At 30.2% G+C, this 19,351-nt stretch overlaps 1 protein-coding gene across 1 annotated transcript; it reads left to right on the top strand.

Moving 5' to 3' along the window:
* Window positions 1-5,181: 5,181 nt before the first annotated feature.
* On the top strand, window positions 5,182-9,580 carry LOC8261672 (systemin receptor SR160). The gene has a single exon (XM_025159796.2). It carries the CDS (start codon window positions 5,659-5,661, stop codon window positions 9,238-9,240), a length of 3,582 nt encoding a protein of 1,193 aa, XP_025015564.2. The 5' UTR covers window positions 5,182-5,658; the 3' UTR covers window positions 9,241-9,580.
* The last annotated feature ends 9,771 nt before the right edge of the window (window positions 9,581-19,351 follow it).

Genomic DNA, 19,351 nt, shown 5'->3' with positions numbered 1-19,351 from the left:
TTAAGAATAACAAGTCATACAGAGTATCTTCCCTAGATAATTTTCAAAAATTTGAATTAAATCTGAGACTGAAACAGTAATTAAATTATTTTTATTAGAAATTAAAATTAAATATTACTAAAATAAAATTTTTTACTCTCATTTTTTAAAATATAATCTTATATAATTTTAGTAATGTTATTTAATTAAGAAATTCTCCAACAAATTACTCAATTATTTATATTAGATATTAGAATTTAATTGCGTTAAACATAAATAATTGTATTATAAGTAAAGAAATTTTTTTTTATATAGCTTGACATTTAGTGTAAAATTTAATTTTTTAATGAATTAAATTCTCTATTTAAAATGAAATGACCACTGGATAAATTAATCAAAAAATTAAAATCTGGATGGATTGTTGTTGACTCCAAATTTAGGAGATAAATTGAGACTTTAAATATATATATATATATATATATATATATATATATATATATATAACACTTTTTTTATTATCAAGCTTATGATTTTGTAAATTTTTATTAATTTCATTGTACTCTTTAAAAAAATATAACATAGAAATATTAAAGAAAATAATTACTAACAAAGAAACATATTTTTATTAAATCTTAAGTTCATATTCATATATTCTTACCTATCAGATTATTTTGATTATTATGTTTTAAGATTAGAGATTAATTTATTACTAAATGTAATTTAATTTATTATGTTTTAGGATCAAAATGATTATTTAATTAAAAACTAATCTATTAATTAATATAATATTAATATGTCATTATTTAATTAAAGATTAATTTATTAGTTAATATAATATTAAAATAAATTTGGTAAAAAATAGTTAAAAAAATATATAAGCAGACAAGTTTTTTTATTGTAATTATAAATTAATTTAAATTATTCCATACAGATTGGAACCACAGTTGGAAAAGTCTGGCCTCCCTTCTTTCTGTATCAATAGGCTCCACCTTCCAAGCATATGTTTAAGTTGCCTTATTTTATATAATGGCCCCCTGACCCTAGTCATTGGTACCATGAAGATAGCCTCCCCAAGTTTCTCAATTGACGAGTGGCACATCAGAGGTGATAGTGGAAGACCTATGCCTACGTGCCTGTTTACCCTATTTTGCCTTTTTTCACTCCATCCTTCAAGATGTGGTCATGTGTTATGATAGCACTGTAAGAAATGTTTACAGTAATCCAATCACCCAATCTAAGTATGGGGGGAAGGCTGGAACTAAGTCACAGAGTTTATTCCTTGCTAGTGAACTTGTTGGTCTATGATCCACGCTTAGAAACTTTCTCAAAGGAAGTGAGAACGCGGGAGACGGGTTATTATGTTTTTCGGATCTTGCCCGGGTCTGAGCTTTCTAAGCTCTATGCTATTAGGGAACTTTGCAAGGGTCTTACCATCTCATTTATTTACTATATTTGAGTCTTTGGAGTACTTTGGGATTATATTCCGCGCCAATGATTTATGCTTGTGGCCTAGGATTAAAGATAAGATGTCCTAACCATCCAACCGTTATTTCATCCTCATTATACATTGAGCTTGCCCTGAATAATCCTCCCTTTGTTCAGTGAGGATATCGAGTTAGTTTTTAATGTACCTTAGAGATGCCCAAGATAAAAGGAACGAAGGGTAAAATAAGAATAGACAAGAAAGAAAGAAGAGAAAGTAAAATGAACATGATGTCTTCCATAGTATAGAGCATATCCTCCCTATTAAAAGAAGATATAAGTTTTTATTTATTTACCTTTTTCATTGTATCCTTTGTCGCTTTTTATATTTAAGTGCGGGTCGTCCAAATGAGAAAATAAAATATAAGGCTTTTGAATACAACAAGCGGCTCAACATGCCTCAAAAGGTTTCAAACAACTAGAGAGACAACTGTGTTGAAAGCAATTAAGTTTCAAATGGTTTGAGCTTGGAAGCAACCTGCTATTATCGACAGGCGAGAACAGACAATTATTGGCTGCTTTGCCTATCTATTCTATTATAGTCGACCTAGAGACATCAGAGGAAGACCATCATCTCTATTCGGTTATGATAATAGCTTTATTCATTTGTTGAACCTTGGGGATAACCATTAGTATTGTTGTCAATCACCACACCACCTTTATCATACATACAACATTACATGATGCGAGAGCGCATGGTCAACACACACCTAAAGCCCCTTTATTTTGCTTACGGCCAATACAACCACAGCCTAACTTGCATGAGATTCAACAACCGAAACTACTGGTAGTCCCAAGGGAGTGAGGCTGACGCACTTGGTATGATGAGTTGTTAGCTATGGATCAAAGAAAAGGAAATATGTGATATCCATTCCGGTTCTTGATGCCCCTAATGCAAAAGAGCTAAAGAAATGTTTTAGTCAAATTGAGAGCTAGAGAGAGTAGATTATTTCATTAATGAATTAATGAATTAAATTTCAAATTTAAGATCTAAATTTATAGAAAAAATATAAATTAAGTATAAAATTACTATTATAAGATAGGTAAAATATAAATCAAACATTATTTTTAAAAATCATCTCACGTTACGACTAGATTAAGTGACTGATTATCTAAAAAAAAAGGGCAGCAAAATTTTCCAACTACAAATACATAATTACATGTACTGACCAAAATGTCCCTGAAAGTTTACAAATATGGTTAAAATCTATTTTATTATAACATAAGAATTCATATAATTTCCACGTCCCTCTTTTCAGAAACACCTGAAACACCAAATTTACCTAAATGCCCCGGCTGTTGAGGTTAGTCTCCCCCAATAAATAAATGGGCAGTTGAGTAATTCCATGAGTGAGTACTAGATTTACTGCTAGATATTAGAAGACAAGAACTAAATTATTGGTCCCAAAAGTACAATAAGTGACCTTTTATTTCCAGCAATAGATCTTGACCGTCAAAAAGAATCAGCGGTTATGATTAGCTGTGACTTGTGGGCCCCGATGTACAGTACCAGTAATGGCAAGTAAAAAATAAAATCTAATCCTTCAAGCGACACTTGTGGAGCGTGTAAAGCATGCGCAAATTATTTGATTAGTGTGTTTGTCAACTAGCGCTAAGTAGGTCAAAGTCGTTCGATATAAACGCTAACAATTGTTTTGGAATTTGCGGAGATCTGTGCGACCCATGGTTAAGTGATGGTAGCGCACGCTCCTTGAATGAGAGTGGAGAAGGTTTTAAAAGTTACCAGAATTTGAGGCAGCCTTTTTGTTACACGAGTGCCAATAATATACCGTAAGGACAATCTTGTCACTGTGATGTCAGCTTGTTCTTTTTTTTTTTCCTTACTCTATGATTTTGAATAATACATACATTAACAAAAAATGAAAGAATACACCAATTATTTTTACTTTATCTTAATATTCTTTTTGATATGTGGGGATATTCTTAGAAATTAAATTTTTATTGTAGTTGAGTGTGATATAGACTAATTCTTACTATGCTAAGTATTTGCACAATAATAAATAACAAAATAATACATATTAATTAATATTTTATATTTACACATACTTAATTATTTATCTATTTGTGCATAAATTATACAACTAAAGTAAAAAAATATTTATACATATATCCTATTCAGCATCCTACTTAGAAAATGTTATTAGTAGGATTAAGATAAAAAAAATTGAAAGTAATTAAAAGTAAATAAAAAATAGTAATAAAAATTGAAAGTAAATTTATAAAAATAACAATTTTGAAGATCCGTGATTCCTAAATAGGTATTAAGTAATTTTAATATCTTAAAAATGAGATTGACAAAGTATAAATGGTTTATAATTTATTCATATGATAGAATTATCTCATAATTTTAATACCCAAGATTTTAAGTTTTTAATGTTTAGAGTTTTCTTATGAATCATTTATTACCTTAAAATAGTAAGGATGAATTTAATTTAAGAAAATCACACTGTGTGCTTGCATTTTATAACTAAACACATATATATACTCTCTTGTACAAAATACACATTGATTTTCTAAAGTTACAACATAATAATACAATTTGAGTGTGACAATCTAAAACAGTGATATTTGAGTAAGAAGATTGTGTAAGAAAAGATAGCAATTCAACTTTAAAACTATAAATCAACACTGGAAGAAAGAAAGAGAGAAATACAATTCTATGAAAGTCAAAATTTGATGACAACTATATTCAGCTTGATATACACATCTTTCTGTGAAAATTCCCTTTATCTAACTAATTTTGACATGGTATGTGATACAAAAGATTGCAAAATCTTGGAAGAAAAAAAAAGGCCATATACAACAAAGTTGCTCAACTATAAACAATTCTCACAAATACTTTGAATTTTAATGCCTAATCAAAGAATAGACCATTTGCATCAAAATGGTCCAAACTCTTAATGGTGTTTGTCACCATTAAAACAAGGACTGTCCATTCAAGAAAAAATTGTCCAAACTTAAAAAGAAATAAAACCTACATTTGGGTATTGCAATTTATAAGTGGTTTGAAGTGATTTTCACTCCACCTTTGAGGAGAAAAATTGTGGAACCACACGTGTGACTAAAATAAGTTGCATTCAAAGTTATTATTATTATTGTGTGATGACCCACTTAAAGATATATTAAAATCATCATATTTTTTAAGAAAAAATAATTTTTAATTAAAATTATTCTAATCTAATTCATAAATCAAAGTATGCAAAAAGTAAAATCTTATTCCAAAAAAAAAAATTGTCAAAATTAAATTGCACAAATTAAGAGAAGAGTAATAGGCATGTGTGTATACATATAGTACAAGGTGAACACATGGGTCTTTCTTGCTTTTATGCTTCATTGTTAGAAGTACCTCTTATTTTGATTATATTTATAGTAGGAGCAGAGTAATAACTTTACCCTCTCTTCAACTTTCCCAATGCAAGAAGCAAGAAAAGGAGTGCTCTACTTATAAATGCCAAAAATCACTTTGATTAAAAATCCTATCCTCGTGACCAAAAAGGGTTTTTACATATTTAATTAATTAAATTGTAATTTAATTAATTAGATGGAATCTCCTTTCCCCATTAATTGATAGTGATGGTTCAATCGTTGATCACACGTACACTATAAAGAAATAATCTTTTTTTTAGAGAAGGAAGAAGTAGAGAGACAGAGAGACAATATCTTTTTCTTCCCAAAGAAAAGAAAATTTCTCTTTCTCTCTTGCTTTTTAACTGCATTAAAAATTGTTCACGTACCCTAAACAGCATGCTTAAAGAGACAAGAGATGATTAAAATAGGATTATTAGGACATAGAAAAGTTTAGATTAGAGACAGAAAACTATGTTAAACAAATGGGTTTTCTGTGGTATAGTGAGGGAGTGAGGGAGAGAAGAAGAAGGGAGAGGCACATGGCATGTGAGGAACAGCTGTGTCCACTCCTCCCCACTTGATAAATACCCTTCTAATCTGCCTTACTCCGTCTTTTGACTCTCCTTCTTCTTCTTCTTCTTCCTCTACTGCTATTCTTGTTTCTCTCTCTACCCGCAAAATAAAAGCAAAAGAAACAAGATTTCTCTCTCTAGAAAAACAGAGCTTGCAGCTCTTTTTCCTAATGGCAGCTCTCAGACCCTAAAAACGCCTTCTCTTTTGCTCTTTCTTTTCTCTATCTATCTTTTCTGAGTACCCATTCGGACAAAAATGAAAACCCGTTTCTCTCTTTTGCTTATTTCTTTCACCTTTCTCTCTCTGCACCTGCAACTACAAGTAGCACCACAGCCTTTTACCTCCGTAAACAGAGATACCCAGAATCTTATCAACTTCAAGAACGCTCTACCCGACCCAAATATCCTTAAAAACTGGCTTCCTAACCAAAACCCATGTAGCTTCACTGGAGTTAAATGCCAAGAAACTAACAGAGTTTCTTCTGTGGACCTTTCTAGTATATCTGTAAGCACTGATTTTCGCACCTTAGCTGCATTTCTTTTGAGTCTTGATAAGCTTGAGAGCCTTTCTTTAAAAATGAGTAACATTACAGGCTTCATTTCTCTCCCTTCTGGATCTAAGTGCAGCTCGGTTTTGAGCAACTTAGATCTATCTGAAAATGGTTTGTCAGGTCCTGTCTCTGATATAGCTGGGTTGGTAAGCTTCTGTCCATCCTTGAAATCCTTGAATCTTTCTACCAACTTGCTTGATTTTTCTATAAAAGAGAAATCTTTTAATGGGTTAAAGCTTGGCTTGGAGATTCTTGATATTTCTTTCAATAAGATTTCAGGCTCAAACGTAGTACCTTTTATCTTATCTGGCGGCTGCAATGAGTTGGTATACTTGGCTTTGAAAGGAAATAAAGTTAGTGGGGATTTGGATGTTTCTACTTGCAAGAATCTGCAGTTTCTTGATGTCTCTTCAAATAATTTCAATATTAGCATCCCCTCATTTGGTGATTGTTTGGCTTTGGAGCATCTAGATATCTCTTCTAATGAGTTTTATGGTGATCTTGCTCATGCAATTAGTGACTGTGCTAAGCTCAACTTCTTGAATGTGTCAGCCAATGACTTTTCTGGTGAGGTTCCTGTGCTTCCAACTGGGAGTTTGCAGTATGTTTATCTGGCGGGCAACCATTTTCATGGGGAAATTCCTCTGCATCTCATAGATGCTTGTCCAGGTCTTATTCAGCTTGATCTTTCTTCAAATAATCTTTCTGGTTCTATTCCTAGTAGTTTTGCTGCTTGCACTTCATTGCAGTCTTTTGATATATCTATCAACAACTTCGCTGGTGAATTGCCCATAAATACAATCTTTAAAATGAGTAGCTTGAAGAATCTTGATTTTTCATATAATTTTTTCATTGGTGGTTTGCCTGATTCTTTCTCAAATCTCACCAGTTTGGAGATTTTAGATCTAAGTTCTAATAATTTATCTGGTCCAATCCCTAGTGGTTTGTGTAAAGATCCAAATAGCAACTTGAAAGAATTGTTTCTTCAGAACAATTTGTTTACTGGGTCTATTCCTGCTACTCTGAGCAACTGCTCTCAACTTACTTCACTACATTTGAGCTTCAATTACCTCACCGGCACAATTCCTTCCAGCTTCGGTTCACTCTCTAAGCTTCGCGATTTGAAGCTTTGGTTCAATCTGCTCCATGGAGAAATTCCACCAGAGATAACCAACATCCAAACACTAGAGACTTTGATTCTTGATTTCAATGAGTTGACGGGAGTCATACCTTCTGGTATAAGCAATTGCTCTAAGCTCAACTGGATCTCCTTATCTAACAACCGGTTGACTGGTGAGATTCCAGCATCAATTGGACAACTTTCAAATCTTGCCATTCTTAAACTAAGCAACAATTCATTTTATGGAAGAATCCCACCAGAGCTTGGCGACTGTAGTAGTTTGATTTGGTTGGATCTTAATACCAATTTCTTGAATGGAACAATCCCACCTGAGCTGTTCAAACAGTCTGGCAATATTGCTGTAAATTTTATCACTGGAAAGAGATATGTCTATCTTCGGAATAACAAGAGCGAACGGTGCCATGGAGAAGGAAATTTGCTCGAGTTTGCTGGAATTAGGTCAGAGCAGCTGGACAGAATCTCCACCAGGCACCCTTGTGCCTTCACTAGAGTATATGGAGGACACACACAACCTACATTCAAGGATAATGGTTCAATGATATTTCTTGATCTTTCATACAATAAATTGTCTGGCTGCATTCCAAAGGAGATGGGGACTATGTTATATCTCTATATCTTGAATTTGGGGCACAATAATATCACTGGAAGCATTCCACAAGAGCTTGGAAACTTGGATGGTCTTATGATTCTTAACCTCTCTAACAATAAGCTGGAAGGAATGATTCCTAATTCCATGACTCGCCTTTCGTTGCTTACAGCGATTGATATGTCCAACAATGAGCTCAGTGGAATGATTCCTGAAATGGGTCAGTTTGAAACATTCCAAGCTGCCAGTTTTGCCAACAATACAGGCCTCTGCGGTATACCGCTTCCGCCATGTGGATCGGGATTAGGCCCTAGCTCAAATTCTCAGCATCAGAAGTCCCATAGGAGACAAGCATCTCTAGTAGGGAGTGTGGCAATGGGGTTGCTGTTCTCACTTTTTTGCATCTTTGCACTGATTATAGTTGCCATAGAAACGAAGAAAAGAAGGAAAAAGAAGGAATCAGTCCTTGATGTCTACATGGACAACAACTCCCACTCGGGGCCAACAAGTACCAGCTGGAAGTTAACTGGTGCACGTGAAGCATTGAGTATCAACCTTGCCACCTTTGAGAAGCCATTGCGGAAACTCACTTTTGCAGATCTTCTTGAAGCCACAAATGGATTCCACAATGACAGCCTTATAGGCTCTGGAGGTTTTGGTGATGTGTACAAGGCTCAACTGAAAGATGGAAGCATTGTAGCCATCAAGAAATTGATACACATTAGTGGACAGGGTGATAGGGAATTCACTGCTGAAATGGAAACCATTGGGAAAATCAAGCACAGGAACCTTGTTCCCCTTCTTGGATATTGCAAGGTTGGGGAAGAGAGGCTCTTGGTGTATGAGTACATGAAGCATGGAAGTTTAGAAGACGTTCTGCATGACCCAAAAAAATCCGGGATCAAGTTGAACTGGTCTGCCAGGAGAAAGATAGCGATTGGAGCTGCCAGGGGATTGGCATTTCTTCATCATAATTGCATACCACACATCATTCACAGGGACATGAAATCAAGCAATGTCTTGCTTGATGAGAACTTGGAGGCCAGAGTATCTGATTTTGGAATGGCAAGACTCATGAATGCAGTGGATACACATTTGAGTGTTAGCACATTGGCAGGCACACCTGGCTATGTTCCTCCTGAATATTATCAAAGCTTTAGATGTTCTACCAAAGGTGATGTCTACAGTTATGGTGTAGTTTTGTTAGAGTTGCTAACAGGAAAGAGGCCGACAGATTCAGCTGATTTTGGTGACAACAATCTTGTGGGGTGGGTGAAGCAGCACGCAAAACTGAAAATAACCGATGTATTCGATCCAGTACTCATGAAAGAAGATCCAAATCTCAAGATTGAGCTTTTGCGACACTTAGACGTGGCGTGCGCTTGTTTGGACGATCGGCCTTGGAGACGACCTACAATGATTCAAGTGATGGCAATGTTTAAAGAAATACAAGCAGGGTCAGGACTGGACTCACAATCCACAATAACCACCGAAGAAGATGGCTTTAGTGCAGTTCAAATGGTAGAGATGAGCATAAAAGAAGATCCTGAAAAGCAGTAGTAGGTAAAACAAAGTCAGCCAGTCAAGTCAAGAACCAATTTTCCAAGTGAATTCTTCCAAAGAAAGAAGAAACAAGAAAGGTGGTGGTGGTGATGATGATGATGATGATGATGATTCTGCTGCCACTATAAATCTTCCATCTTCTTTGACCACTCGAAAATGGCACCCCCCAGAAAAGAAAAAAAGTCCTTGTCTTTGTATCTCTACCATTTAATGTATGTATCATGCACCCTCTTCCCCCCCACTCTCCTGCAAAACTCTCTGTTATTTCATACATAAAAAAAAAGGTTGTTTCAACTCTGTTATAAACGTGTAAATACACAGTTTTCAGTTGCTGTCATTGTTTTTAGTCCTTAGTTTTTTTCTGGTTAGAATCTGAGCTTTTTGAGTTCATCTGATATTTTTTATTTAAATCCCCTGAAGAAAAGAGGTTTTGAGTGAGTTTCTCTTTTGCTGCATTTTCTTATGACATGTATGATAGTGACCAAGTGAAGAGGTTCTTTTGGCCCTTTCCTTACTTAGGCTGCTTGATTTGTTCTCATTCTCCCTGCTTTTTTTCTTTTGTATGTATGATGATATTCCCCAACTTTTGTTCCATTACAGGATTATGGTAATGTCAAAAAAGTGTCTATACTTCCTTACAACTTTAACCTACAACATCAGTTTCTTGATTAAGAATCTCCTGATCCTCTTTTTTATCTATTCTTAACCTATTAATTTATGGGGGGCAACCCTTTAATGTTCTAGATTCCAAGGCAGATGCTCCATCATTACATTACCTTTCACATATATCATTCACAAATTATGGGCACAGTGGTGCTTGCCAAAACTTTTGCAAATTTAGAACCTTTTTTGGATCTAAGATTTTTTTTGACCGATTGGTTTCAGGAATGAGTAGCACTCACATACTATAGAAATTTTATAAAAGAGAATAAATAATTCTTAAAAACCTCCCTTTTGGTTCATAAGAATGATTGAGGCAAAATTATGACAAAATTCAATTATCATACCCTTCCAGTTTGACATCAATAATAATATGGGAGGAAGGTCATTATTACTATTTTTCTCCTCTGGCAGGGAAAACCCTTTTCACAGACAAAGAGGACTAGATTTTTTTTTTTTTCTTTTAAGAAATTAAATAAGCACATGTGGCACAAATTGAAAGACAAATAAACCCACTACAAAAGGGTAGTGGGGGGGCCAGCAATAAGGGATTTTGGATGGCAAAATCATTGTAGTTAGATGAAAATATGCAAATAGGACCATTTTGAACAGGGAACATTTAAAAATAATAATATAATTAAAATAAAAAGCCATAGTTTGATAAGGTTTTTTCTGTTTTTTTTTTCTTTTTCCTTTCTATAATTCACATCAAAGGTCTGGTCCATCATCTATAATCAAGTCCCAATCTCATAATTGTAAGCCGTACAGATAAAATTGGCATGCAAAAAGATGCCTTGTTAACAATAAAAATAAAAATAAAAATAAAATCCATGATTTTCCTTCTTTTTGAAAGATTAATCAATTACAATTTGTCTCTTTTTCCCATGGACAATGTGCATTGCACGTGCTCTTTCACCATGCACATGATAAATTTTTCTCTTTCTAGCTAGGAAACTGTGAACCCCTTTGGCTCCTTCTTCAGAATATAAAAACTGGCAATTATTATTATTATTATATTGTGGAAGATAATTTATAAAATAAATAAAAAATATTAAAATATTTGATATGATGCTCAATTTGACCATTCTCATCTACTAAGATCCATGCATTTTGTTGGAAAAGTGAACTAACCCCACTTTCATATTAAAATTGTGATTCCTATTTTCAGGATTTATTAATTATTTGCTCTTTTAAGAGACTGATTTTATTTCATGAAGAAGACTTCCACTTCCTAGTTAGTGTGTATGTACATGCTAGGGTCTCTTTTTTTATTTTATTTTATTTTTATTCTGACTCTTAATTAATGGTAAAATTATTCAAATTAAAGTTCTCAACATTTATGGTTTTCTTTTTGAAAATTTGATTCTGACAAACACTGGGTTGTTTATTTTTTCTCATTTAACGTTATGTTTAGCTATTTTATTTTGCAAGTATATTTATTGAGAATTGAGTTTTTTTTTTTATATAATCAAAATTCTAGTATTTTATTGTTTAAAATTTTTTATTTTGATATTTGAATTATTTTCTTTGTTCAAATTAAGTATCTAAATTTATATTGCATTTCAAAAAAAAATTATTTCTCATCTTTATTTTTTAAAAGAGATAATATTTTTTTCTGTTCATTTTTATTGTTTTAAGGCGAACGCAATAGAATAAAAAAATAAAAAAATAAATTTTATGTTTTTAACTTTTGTTTGAATGCATGAGAAAATTTTTTCTACTGCTTTTTCTTTCAATTTTTTGAGAAATAAATAAATTTTAAAAAAGTAATGGTAAAAATGGATAGAAAAAATAAAAAACAAGAAAGATATATAGTATTATTTTTAAAAAAATATTTAAATTAATTTATTATCTAAAAATAAATTATATAAATATTTTAATTTGTAAAATCGATTGGAGATATTATATTAAATATTTTTAGTATGTTTAAATACTTAATTAAATAAAATATAATTTAAATATTAAATTAAAAAATTAAAAATTAAAATATCAAATTTATAATTTTTTTAATCATGATTGTCGTGCACTTCCTAATTCTATTTTTTCAAAGAAAAAAACATAATTTTAAAGGGAAGTAAAAAGAAACCAGGAGTGGTTTTTTTTTTTCTTTCTTTCGAATAATGAAGAGTATCCTTTGAATATCATAAAACAGTCATGAATTTTAAAATATTTTATTTTAATCTAGAAGATGATAAGTTAAGTTGTTGGAAAACATAGATTAGAAGGATAAGAAAAACAAAAAAATGTTTCCCATGTCGTTTGGAAATGAAATAAAGTTTGAAAATGTGACTTGCTATAGCTTTTTCTTCCAACGCAATTAGGATTTGAGTTTGTTGTCAGAATTGTTATTTGAAATTAATATTCTATTGCTAAAATTTGAGATTAAATTGAAATATAATGATTATTTGAAACCGAATTGCTAAAATTCAACATTCAGATGAAAATTGTAAAATTGAGAAGTCGAGTCAGACCTACTCTAATATCATGTTAAAATTTTGAACTAATTGATTAAGGTAGAAGTTAAGAGAATGTGTGAAGTATAGAGCCCAATAATGCTATGTTTAGTAGAGATCTATTAAAAAATTCATCTAATTTGATAAAAAAAAAAGACATGAATTAAAAAGTAAAATAAAAATGATAAAATTGAAAGATATATTATACAATATATGATTTACTAATTTAGAATTCATTAAGAATTTTATTTATTTTGTTAAAATTTAATTTAGCTATAATTACTTTCATATAAATTTGATTTTATAGAATTCTAAATTAATTTTTACTTGATCAAAACACATTTATTTTAAATTTACAAATAATTTTATAAATTATATAAACTTCAATCAAATATAATATAATAGAATTGGACTACGATTCAATTAATATTAAAATTATTAAAATTCATCATTTAGTTAATCAGACCTTAGTATTTATAAATTATTTATATTTTTTAGTGATGTAAGATTTTTAATAATATTATATATTTATAAGTTAAGCTTGAAAGTAAATTCTAAATTGCCGATATGACAGTTTTAGAAGAATTTAAAAATTTTTATGAGGCACTAAAATTGCTGATATAATATTTTATAAATATATATTAATATACTAATTAATAAAATATCAAAATTCTTATTAAAATATTGTTATTTTAAAATACTATACATGATATATAACATCTTCTAATTTTGACTCCTAAACCATAAGAAATAAATAAAGAAGTTCCTTTTTGACACATCTTAGATTGTTAAACGAAGTTCTTTTTCATTAACATATCTTAGGTTGTTATTAGTGAGACTTTTATCATTTTTCTAATAAAGAAACACAATTTTAGTTTTTTATATTAAAAATATTTATTATTAAAATAATAACAATATGGATAAACAACTAACAAACATAATTATGAACTAATTTAGCATGGCTATGAATCTAACTATTGAAGATTTTATTTTTATATTTAAAATTTGTCATTTTAAAAAGGACAGTATTATTTACACTTTGATTTATATTTGCAAATTGCAATTGAAGATATAAGTGTCCTATTAATAAGTCTTGTTGATTTTGGAAAACCTAGTAAAATTATTGTCTAAATGGGCTTCTCTTTTTATTATTTTCTTCCTTAATTCATGATTAGAAAACAAAATAATTTGAGAGGATCTTACTTACTCCCATAATCTTAAGCTAACTCCATTAATTTAGTGTTAGTCAAAGCATATAATAAGAACTTGATAGTATAAATATTCATTTATCAAACTCAGATCCCAAGAGATGGAATATCAATGAGCTCTCATTAATTTCATTTATTTATTTATTTATTTTTTCTCTGCCAACTCATTAAATTTTGAATTATATATATATATATATATAAAAATTAGTATATTTTAAGGCCAGCCTGCTGTCCTTGGATTTAATTATGTCTACATTACAACTGGCTTTTGTTTAATATTTATTTAACAAAAATAATTCTGTAATTGCATGGCAGGAAGGCATGTACAGCTTATTTGTTTTTCAACTTGTTATTATTATTATTATTATATTAATTTAATAGATCAAAGAAAATTGTATCAGCAGATCTTTGTGGATGTTTCAAACAAGTACACAAGGTACTCTTGAAATTTTTCTTTACCCTTTTTAATTTGAGAATTTGTACGGATGTCTCTAATTTGTATTTGCTTTGTAACTTGAGAAATTTATTTATTTATTTGAGAATAAAGATGAAACTTCATTAGAAGCCCTCTAGTGGGTATTTAAAATGTTCTCAGGAGAGACTCTTTTATATAATTACAACCTCTAATCTTCTCTTTCTTCTCTTCAACAAAGCTCGTCAATTGAAAAAATAAGAATAAAAAAAGAAAATTGAAGTGGGCAATGGGTGTAGTGATATATGTGTGAAAGCATTCATTTTTATAGGTGAAAGTGTGTACAAGAGAAGAGAAGAGAACATTTTGAAGGGACAAAGAATAGGGTAAAGAGAGAGTTTGTTGATTTTGGTAAGATATATATGGCTCACACTCTCTCTAACTTAGCTTTCAGCTAAACACGGGCACTCTACCTGACACGTGGGCCAATAGGCAACCTGGTTTTGTCTCACCTCTTTCCCTACATCGACAGCGTCCCTCTCCTTGATTCGCTGCTTTCCCTTTCTGTCCCCACTCCCTTTTGTCCACCGTCTGATTCACTTCAAACGCCTCTCCTTTTACACGATGGAGACTACTTCCCTTTTATTTACGTGATACGTAATTAATTGATAAATTTCCTCTTCTTGTCATTTTTATTTTCTAAGGAAAGATAAAAAATAAAATTCTTTGAGAATTATATTTTCTTTTCTTTTTTTCTTTTTTCAACGATTAAAAGTAGATTTTCTTAAAAATATATTTTTATTATTTGTGAAGAAATAAATACGATACACATCATATAATTAATTATATTTTTATTAGCAGTTTATTTAACATTATTGATCTAAACAATTATCTTCAAAATCAGTCGTGCAAACGTGTATTTTGCAACATCATTATAATTTATGATAACATTTAATGATAAATTCTAAACCAAAAAAATATTATTGAATTGACACTATTAAAACTTAATTTTACTATTATTTTTTTCCAAAAAGAAAATAATTTGATCAAATTTAAATCTCACTAAGGTTTTAGCATATAACCTTACGATAAGCTAATAATCAAAATAGTCACCTGAATTTCTATCATCTTGCACGTCATTATTTGGTGGTTCTGATGATAGTAATATTTATAACCAAAATAAACACTACAAAACCGATCTTGAGTTCAAAAAGAAAATGAAAGGATCAATTCATAAAGCATTGAATCAACGAAATTTCTTAATGAATTTTGAAAATGGCAAACTTATAAAAACCTTAGAAAAGCCATGGACTAATCGGTCAAAGAGCGATTAGCTATCAATGATGATTGCTTGACTAATTTAAATTCTGAATTATTTGCAAAGGTATTAGTGATATATCAAAAGATGTTATCTGAACATTCATTTTGATGGCTAAGTTAATGAATAAATCTTATCATTAAAAGAAAATCGAGTTATGAATTTATTGTGTATTTAAAAGTCAACCATCCTTTCTACCCTCAAATTTTAACGTTTTTCAAATATATACTGACTTTCTAAATTTATCATTTTAGTCCATCATCCTTACATCTTATTTCATGACTACCCAAGCTCATATCATATTAGTCCATTATCTTTACATTTTATTTCATATCTACCCAAGCTCTATCAGGTGCGTGCCAATTATGACATGGCTTGCTGTCATGGGCTATCTGCTAAAAGCCAACCAAGCCAAACTAAACACACTGTTTGGAAGCCCTTTCCTTTAGTAAAAAAGAAAAACAAATATGAAATGATCTCGTTTATGCTTCCTTCTTCCATTTTCCCTTATTTTTTCTACCTTCATCTTCATAACTATTTGATGATTTCTCTTATAATACTCAAACTCAATGGCTTTCAATCTAAACTCTCTTCTCCACCGACCCTTACTTTTCTTTATTCCCACTCTCCACTAAATTCCTCTCTTTTACACCCATGATTTCCCTCTATACCTACTTCACCTCTGCTTTCATTTTCGTCATAGCCACAACTACCATTAGAATCTTATATCAGATCCGTGAGTCATATTATCAAAAAACCTCATTCTTAAAACAATTATCTCCAAATCTCAATTTTAAAATAAACTTCAATTCTTTGAACCGTGAATATGTTATTACTATTGTTGTATCATTGAATTTTTTCTACCTGCTTAACAGGTTTTAAAATTTAGGTGTTTTATGAGGTTATATATATTTTGCTCTACTTCTTTTCTTAATAATGGTAATTTAAATAGAGCTACTAAAGCAATGCAATGTATAGTAAGGAGCTTTGATGAGAATGGGAGGTTTAAAAGAAGATATTAATATGCTTATATAGATGTACAATCATGGTTTAGCATTGAAAGTTGCGGATCTTGAATTTTGTTATTGACGATGCTCTTGATTTAGGTTTTGTTCGTTATATGCACAGAAAATGTTTGATAAAATATTGTGAGACGGGGAGATGAAGAAGTATGAAACGAAGAAAAGGGGAAGATGGAGAAGGAGCATGAACAAGACCATTTTATGTTCTTTTTATTTTTTCTTATCACTTTAATTAAAGGGTTTCTACAATTGTGCATTTTGTTTAGCTTGGCTGGCTTCCAGCAAATAAAAATTTATTCCATGTCAATAAGCCACATCATCATTGGCATTTGTTTGATGGAGCTTGGGTAGATATTAAATAAGACATAAAAATGATGGCCTAAAATGATAAATTTAAAAAATTCAGGGTATATTTAAGGAAACTATAAAAGTTGAGGGTAGATGGAATATTTTACCTATAGGATTTTAAGATTCTTCCTATCCTAATCAAAATAGGACAATCTATATAAGAAACTTCTAATCCTACTCGAATTAGTCTTATTTAATGTGCCATACCTATAGGATATTCACATATTCTGTTAGGATATTCTTATTTGAGCTCAAGTAGAATTAGTCTTTAGTGAGACTTGCAATCCTAATAGGGTTATGATTAAGTCAAATATGGTTTATTTAGTATACTTTGATCAATATATTAAGGTCGGTTATTATTAGTTCCTCCTCCTAATATAAGAGTATTTGTACTTGGTAATGTTGTGATGTTTTTCTTTTAATTTAAAATTTTTCACTTGAGACTCGGAACTCTCATAAACGAGCAGATACTGATGACTTAAATGACATGTGATATTTAATTTGATGCATACCAACATTTTCTTCTCAGCTAAGCTCTTATTTCTCATCTTGCGAGTTATCAAAATGTCTCGAACTCATCTTCCCATACATGGCTTAAAGTCCTTAATGCCCTAATATTCAAGAATGTTCCTTGTTATATGATAAGAGCCTTTTTTACTTTAAATGTGGCTTTATATAAGTTTTCCTTCTTTTATATTCCCTCCATTATATAGTAATGGTCTCTTTTCTTTTTCAAATCAAAAAAATTCTTATTATCTATCACTTTTATTATCCAATGCAACCTTTTTTTTTTTTGTGTTGAAATAGGTGTAATAAATTTTAAAATATCTATAAAAGGATAAATTAGTCTAATTTAGCTAGTTTTTCCATATAAGTAATCCTATTAAATGCTTCCTTAATTCGAGTGAATCACTAAAAAAATATTTAATATAGAATGAAGAAAGTAACTTATTTTCACCATTCTCACTCTTTCCCTCACATATTTTACAAAGTTTCTTCTTCCTCCTACTACGCGTTCAGTCTCTGCTATTCAATATCTCAAGAGGGGAAGGGGTATTTTTGCTACTAATACTTGGCCAATGGTGCATTTTACCTTAAACTAATTTTAGGCAAATAATATTAAATCCCCTTCTAATAACTTTAGATTTAACAGCATCATATATTGCTGAATTGGCAATTTTTACGGTTCTTATCTCTTCTTTGATTTTAAATTTTTTATCAAAAATATTTATAATTAAAATAATAACAACAGCCACAACACATAAAAAACTATTAAATAACTGTTAAAATAACTTATTAATTAATAAATTAAATATATAATAAATAAAAAATTACACATATATATATTAAAATTATTGATACATGTTAGAATATATATATGTGTGTGTATTATAATATTGTATTTTAATTATATTCTAATCCTAGAAAGCAGTATTATAATTATATTTTAATATTGTATTGACTATATTTTTTTGTAAGTGTTGTAATTAATTAAAGAATGCCCACAATCCTAATTTATGCTTGTAAAATAATTGAATAGGAAACAAAGGGAAATTTGTCACAAAGACGACAAAAAAAGTATATAAATAATATACGGATGAATGTTTTAATTTATTTGGAAAAGTAAATTATAGAATTTTTTTATAATTATAGTTAATTTTTAATACTTTATATTGAATGTCAATTAGTTCTATAAATTAATATTAATGAATTAGTTCTACAACTAATTTTTTGCGGTTTAATTTATCACCATTTAATATGAATATTAGTGTTGTTGTATTTTATTTGTAATTTCTTTAGAATTTTATTTCTATACAAATTGTATTCTATACTACTACTATTTATTATTTTTATTAATCACAATCTCATTTTTTATTAATTTAGTTATTTATTATTTAACTTTATTAACAAACAATATTAATAATTCATTAAATACATATTAATTAACTAAGTTAATTAGATTATTCATTAATTAAAAATATAAATAATTTATTAAATATAAGTCTAACTCTATTAAAATCAATAAATTAAAACATTTCACATAACGAATTGATAATTTTACTACCATCTTATTGTAAATAATAATTATGTAGAAAAGAATAATAAGATTGAATTTGTATTTTAAATTGTATCTTACAATAAGAGTGCTGGTGTCTATTTATATACACATCTTTAGCTAAAATAGAAAAACTAAATTAGTGTCTAATTAGTGCCTAATTAGGCAATAGGAGAATAGTGCCTAATTAGTGCATAATTAGGCAATAGGAGAATATATTAGAACATATGATAATATACTAGAATATACATATCATCATCCCCCTCAAACTCAAGATGGATGAGAATCAAAAAGCTTGAGTTTGGAAATAAGATCGCGAAACCGAGGAGCAGAATGTGCCTTAATGAATATGTCAGCAGCCTGATTTTGAGACGACACAGGAACAAGCTCAATTGTGTGATTTTGAATATGATGACATACAAAGTGGCAATCAATCTCGATGTACTTTTTTCGTTCGTGAAATACATCATTATGGGCAATCTGCATAGCACTTCGATTATCATAGTGCAAAAGAGTAGCAGATGGAGAAGAAATTCCTATACTCTCAAGTAACCAACGGAGCCATAGAAGCTCGGAAGTCGTATCTGCAAGGGCTCGATACTCAAATTCGGTACTAGAGCGAGAGACAACA

This window comes from Ricinus communis, chromosome 7, assembly GCF_019578655.1.
Source record: "Ricinus communis isolate WT05 ecotype wild-type chromosome 7, ASM1957865v1, whole genome shotgun sequence".
Lineage (NCBI taxonomy): Eukaryota > Viridiplantae > Streptophyta > Magnoliopsida > Malpighiales > Euphorbiaceae > Ricinus > Ricinus communis.
Note: the sequence above shows the minus strand (reverse complement) of the source record. Positions and strands in the feature narration are given on the sequence as shown.

Excerpts from the sequence above, each read along its gene's own strand:
- LOC8261672 (XM_025159796.2), top strand. The coding sequence starts at position 5,659 with ATGAAAACCCGTTTCTCTCTTTTGCTTATTTCTTTCACCTTTCTCTCT.